At 59.1% G+C, this 5,449-nt stretch overlaps 1 protein-coding gene across 2 annotated transcripts; it reads left to right on the forward strand.

Annotated features, from left to right (window-relative positions):
* Positions 1–690: 690 nt before the first annotated feature.
* Positions 691–4,070, forward strand: LOC140847449 (melanoma-associated antigen 8-like). 2 transcript variants are annotated; one of them, XM_073227790.1, is made up of 4 exons: positions 691–896; positions 2,439–2,525; positions 2,766–3,282; positions 3,936–4,054. In XM_073227790.1, exons 2-4 carry the CDS (start codon positions 2,496–2,498, stop codon positions 4,016–4,018), a joined length of 630 nt encoding a protein of 209 aa, XP_073083891.1. In that variant the 5' UTR covers positions 691–896; positions 2,439–2,495; the 3' UTR covers positions 4,019–4,054. The 2 variants fall into 2 exon arrangements, with proteins under 2 accessions (XP_073083891.1, XP_073083890.1); XM_073227789.1 differs by having other exon boundaries at positions 2,766–4,070.
* The last annotated feature ends 1,379 nt before the right edge of the window (positions 4,071–5,449 follow it).

Below are 5,449 nucleotides of genomic sequence, written 5' to 3' on the forward strand. Positions count from 1 at the left end.
CAACCCACTCACTTGCTGACACCCCCCTAAAACTCTCCCCACCGGTTCACAACCCACCCCACATATACCTCCACCTCTCCGCCCACTGCTGCACCTCCCCACACCCCATCACTCCACCTCACTACTACCCCTCTCCACTGCCTCTTTCCCCCTTCCCTCCACCCCCACCTCCCCACATCCACCGAAATCCCCATTCCCTAAAACCCTCCCCCCGCTGCACACCACCTCACCTCCTACCCCCCAAGTTCACAACGCCTAACTTCCCGCACCCCTCCCCACTCCCCCAGCTGTCACCACCCCACCCCCACAGCACCTCACTACTACATCTCTGGTCCGCCACTTACCCACACCTCTCACCACCGTGCCCCTGCACTGGCCCCCAGCTCCCACATCCACTGACTTCCCAACACCCCATTCTCACAAACCTTCAACCAAATGCGGTTTGGGAGCTCCAGGGTACTAAGAACAAATGCAGCTTGTCCTGATGTCCTTCACCCCGCCCCCTCCTTCCCCTAAACCCACACGCCCCCACATCCCGACACCCACCCCCACACATCCCCCCATGCACTCAATATCCGACCCCCCACAACCTCCCTTTTTCCCCCCACTGCCCCATCTCCCCATATCCCACCACCACACCACGTCCACTAAGGACCTGGGGAGGCAGAGCCCTAGAAGTCATGAGCCGCGGCAGGTGGGAGAAGGCGGGGTTTAAGGGAGGCCCAGAGGGAGGTGCTAGGACCCCGCGGAATCCTTGTGCGCTCCTCCTGGCAGCCTCCAGGGGACGCTGCAACCCGGCTTCCGGATGTGACGTCATTAGTCTTCTGCCCGGGAGGCCTGAGGGACAGGACGGCCTCGGTGTCAGACGCCAGATTCAGGTCACCCACAGACTCCAGGTAGAACCCGGGGGAGGCCTGAGGGCCCCCGCCCAAGAATCCATGGGGGCCATGCCATCGCCCAAGGAGGCCCTGGGAGGGTCCTCAGGCTGGGCACCGCCTCCCACGTGCCACACCCATGCACCTACCGCCATTTTGAATCATGAGCATGAAGGCCTTGGTCTGAGGAGGGAACCCAGGTGGGCCGAGGGCGGGGGCACAGACCCACCGGGAGTCAATGAGAGGCCAGGAGGGAGGGCTGAGGGCGCCCCCAGAACCCGCCGCAGGCGCAGTAGTCTGCCCAGGGAACCCCCGGGTTGGTGACCCATTGAGACGGCCACAGATGTCCCCCGGGGGTGTGTCAGGGCAGGGAGGGCCCTGGTCTGAGGGGACGGCCCAGGTCAACATTCACAGGATCCCAGGCCCTGCCCGCGTTGGGGGTGAGGACCCTGAGGGAGGAGGGGAAGGGGCCCCAGAGGAACCACTCCTCCCTGTCAGCTATGGGAGGCCCTGGGGTGGAGTGATGACACTTGGTGTGCCCTGATTTCCTTGTGCGAACCTCAGAGGGAGGAGTCCCAGGCTGTGCCGCGTGTCAGTGTGAGGACATCCCTGAGGACGGGCCATGCCCCCATCCCCAACTTAGAAAGGAAAGGACTCCATAGAGTCCAGCTGTCCTCTTTCCTCAGCCCTGGAATGAATAGTGAGCGGAAGGCCTAAGTGACACGCTCCTTCGTCGCATGGGCGGGATGGGGGAGAGTCCCCCGGGTCGTGAGGTCTGAGTCTAAGCAGGAGATGCCCACTATGCCCGGTGGGGGCTGGGAGGAAGCGCAGGCCCCGGCAGGGGTGAAGGGATGACCTACGGGAGGCCGAGAGCCCCCCCCACCAGGACAGGGGCCGGCCCTAATGGCAGCCTTTGGGATCCTGCTGGGGTTCAGGGAGTGTGCATGTGGGGCCTCATGACACATCTCTCTGAGTTCTCAGGGAGGTGAGGACCTTGGTCTGTGTGCCCCGGGTCAGGAGGTCTGAAGAGGGGCGGCGGGGCCACAGAGGTAGGAGTCCGGGGTCCTCCCAATATCATGGTGAGGACCCTGGGGGAGCAGGGAGTGTACCCCGATGCCCAGAACCTAGAGAGGGCCGGCCCTGCAGTGAGGCCTGGGAATCCCCGGCAGGGCCTGTCAGGCTGAGCCCCTCCTCGTGTCCCGTCCGTGCTCTCAGGGAGGGGAGGGCCTGTAAGTGACGCCTGGACCCAGGCCAGCTGAGACAGCACCCCAGGCACTCACAGGCGTCTCCATGCCAGGAGCATCGCCAGCCTGGGCCGGGCCTGGGTACGCGTGGTCCCCACACTGCCTGCTGATCCTTTCTGGGCATGTGTGCCCTGTTCCAAGAGCTTTGTCTCAGCCAGCATCCGTGGGAGGTGCGGACCCTGAGCGAGCCTGGAGGGGGCAACCCCCCCTGGCCAGGCAGAGACCTCACAGAGGCAGGCCCACCCCTCCTGTCAGCACGGGGCGCCCAGGGCTGGGCTGGCGGACCTCACCTGAGAGGCCTGCTCGTGTCCTCTGGCAGGGACTCCAGGAATCTGCAGCTGAAGTCCTGAGGCACCTGTCCTGAGGTTGTAGAGCCATGGAGGACCAGGCTGAGCCAGGAGACAAGGTGGGACGCCCGACCTGGATGTGTCCCCAGGGCTCTCGCATACGGGACGGGTCCCCTCAGCCTCCAGTCCCAGATCCACGGGCTCGGCTGGCACACCACCAGGGCCCCATCATTTCATCCTTTGGGTTCTGCATGGACAGACAGCCCGCCCAGCAGGGGAGACCCCTGGGAGGGAGGAGCCCACCTCCAAAGCAGAGCCCCGGGGTCCCCGGTACCCACTTCCCCCCGTCACCCCTGCAGGCCGCCATTCCCCTGAGCAGCGTCAGCATGCCTCTGGGCGTCAGGAGTGTGCAGTGCCCGTTGGAGGAGGCCCAGCAGGAGGCAAGCGAAGCCCAGGGCCTGGAGGGGGCCCTGCCCTCGCCTCAGGATGGGCCAGCCACCCTGGCAAGTGAGCCCCACGCCCATAGCTCCAGCAGCCATGGGGACGAGGCCGCAGGGGATGCCAGGGCCTCTCTCCAAGATGCGCTGCGCAGGAAGGAGGCGCGACTGGTGACCTTCCTGCTCCACAAGTACCGCGCCAAGGAGCCGACCACGAAGGCAGAGATGCTGGAACAGGTCATCCAGGATCACCAGGACCACTTCCCTGACATCTTCAGCGAAGCCTCCAAGGATTTGCAGCTGACCTTTGGCATTGACGTAAAGGAAGTAGATCCCAGCAGCCACTCCTATGTCCTGGTCCCCACCCTGGGCCTCACCTGGGATGGGGTGACTGAAGAGCAGCGCCTCCCCAAGACCGGCCTCCTGGCGCTGCTCCTGGGTATGATTTTCCTGTGGGGAGGCCGGGTCCCTGAGAAGGAAGTGTGGAAAATGCTTAGTGCCAGGGGGGTGTACCCTGGGAGGGAGCACGTCATCTTCGGGGACCCCAGGGAGCTCATCACCGGGGTCTGGGTGCAGGAGCAGTACCTGGAGTACTGGCAGGTGCCTGACAGCAATCCCGCTCGCTTCCACCTGCGCTGGGGCCCCAGGGCCCAGGCAGAGGCCAGCAAGGTGCAGGTCGTGCTGTTTTTGTTCAGGCTTCTTAGCACACCTATAGGCCCTTTCCTGTGCCCATCTGAGGAGGCTAGGACCAATGAGGATCAGGGTCCCTGAGCAGAGGGGCGACCAGGCCCGGGCCAAGCCCCCATCAGGCAGGCGCTTCTGCCGGGCATGCAGTCAGGCCCCTTCTGCCTCTGGCCTAGGAGAGAGAGCAGCCAGCGCTCTAAGGAGCGCAGGTTCTGTGCCACGTAGGCTAGAGCCTCTGGGCTCCTGTTTCCCTGACCCCGTGGAGGTGGGTCTGCGTTACCTCTGGGGTGTTTCCCCCTGTTGTTCCTTTTCATAGAAAGGGTGGTTAGCTTCAGCATCTGTTGCTGAATGACATCTATCCCGTGTATGTTGTACAGTTTACCAGTTCAGTGCGTTGCTGTTTTGTAGACACATGGGGACACCTTCCACCTGCGTTTGTGACCAGAGCTAGGTCACATGGCATCGGCCTCGCCACTCCCTCCCAAAAGTAATGGAAATTAGCAGTAAAATGGACGGTGTCCCGAAATGGAGAAATAAAAGTACAGTTGCTTAATTCTTGCTCCTGATTCCTGCTCATCTGTCACTTTACAGAAATAAAATACATGCAGACACCTGGATGTGCTTCCTGTGTTCAAGAACCTGGGAGACATGTAGGCTGGCAGTTAAGACCCCTGCTCCCTGGCTCATGATTCCCAGGCACTCCCTGGTCCTGTGCTCACTTGCAGGCCCTGTGTTAGCAGTGGGGTAAGGACGCTCCCCAATCCGCGTAGCGTGATAGTCTTACTACAGTATTTATTGGTTTGTTATAAACGGATATAACTCAGGGACAATGGATGGCAGAGACGCATAGGGCAAACTATGGCCGAGGGTGTGCAGCTTCTGTGTGCCCAGAGCATGCCACTCTCCCCAAATCGCCACATGTTCACTGACCTGGACGCTTTCTCAACTCCATCTTTGGGGGTTTTGAGGCTTCATTTCGTAGGCATGATTGATTAAATCATTGGCCTCTGTTGGTTGCACTCAACCTACAGCCCCTCCCTTCCCACAGAGATGGGGGTAGTGCTTTGGGACTGGAAGTTTCAACCCTCTCAATTACATGTTTGATTCCACTGGCAACCAGCCCCCATCCTTAGCTGTGGTACAAAGTCACCTGGTTAAGCAACAAAAGACACCTTTGTTGTTCTCTTTACTTCGAAAATTCCAAGGGATTTAGGAGCTCTGTGCCAGGAACAGGGGTCAAAAACCAAATATCTGGTTCCTATTATAGATCACGTATCACTGGCACATATTTGTCATCGCTGATGATGAGTCTCTAAGCTCCTCAGTGAACCATATCACCAAGTTTCATGGCTTTACATATTCCTCTCACTGAATGTCCATTGGCTTTGTGATTTTTTGGTAACCGATAGAATGAGGCATATGTGACACTGTTTCTTCTTCTGCTGGGCTTAAAGAAGCCTTGCAGCTTCTGACTTGGTTTCTTGGAATGCTGTCTTCAGCATGTTTGTTCCTTTGAAATGCTCCCTCTAGGGGTAGGCAGCCGCCTCAGGAAGTCTGACTGAGACCTGTGACCTGTAAGGAAGCTCAGGTTAGCTACTTGGTGAGAGATGCCTGGCGACCACCCAACTGTTCCAGCCATTCCAGCCCCCAGGAAACTGAGTATGAAGCCATGTTGGATGTTTAACCAAACTGATACTGAACCTTCAGATGAAAATAAGTCCCACACAACATCTGACTGTAACTGTGTGGGCAGTCTCAGCTGAGCCCACTCAGTCTGCAGAACCATCAAACATAATAATAAATTGTTTTAAGCCATTACCTTTTGTAGAAGTTAGGCAACAATAGATATAACCAGAATACTGACTTCAGCACTGATCCCTTGGTTAACATAGTATCTGCCAGGTTTCTCCACTCTGCAGTTA

The sequence above is a fragment of the Manis javanica genome, chromosome X (genome assembly GCF_040802235.1).
Source record: "Manis javanica isolate MJ-LG chromosome X, MJ_LKY, whole genome shotgun sequence".
Taxonomy (NCBI): Eukaryota; Metazoa; Chordata; class Mammalia; order Pholidota; family Manidae; genus Manis; species Manis javanica.

Coding starts and splice junctions, on each gene's coding strand:
- LOC140847449 (XM_073227789.1), top strand. CDS start 2,496: ATGGAGGACCAGGCTGAGCCAGGAGACAAG. Junction 2,526..2,765: donor AGGCTGAGCCAGGAGACAAG/GTGGGACGCCCG, acceptor TCACCCCTGCAG/GCCGCCATTCCCCTGAGCAG.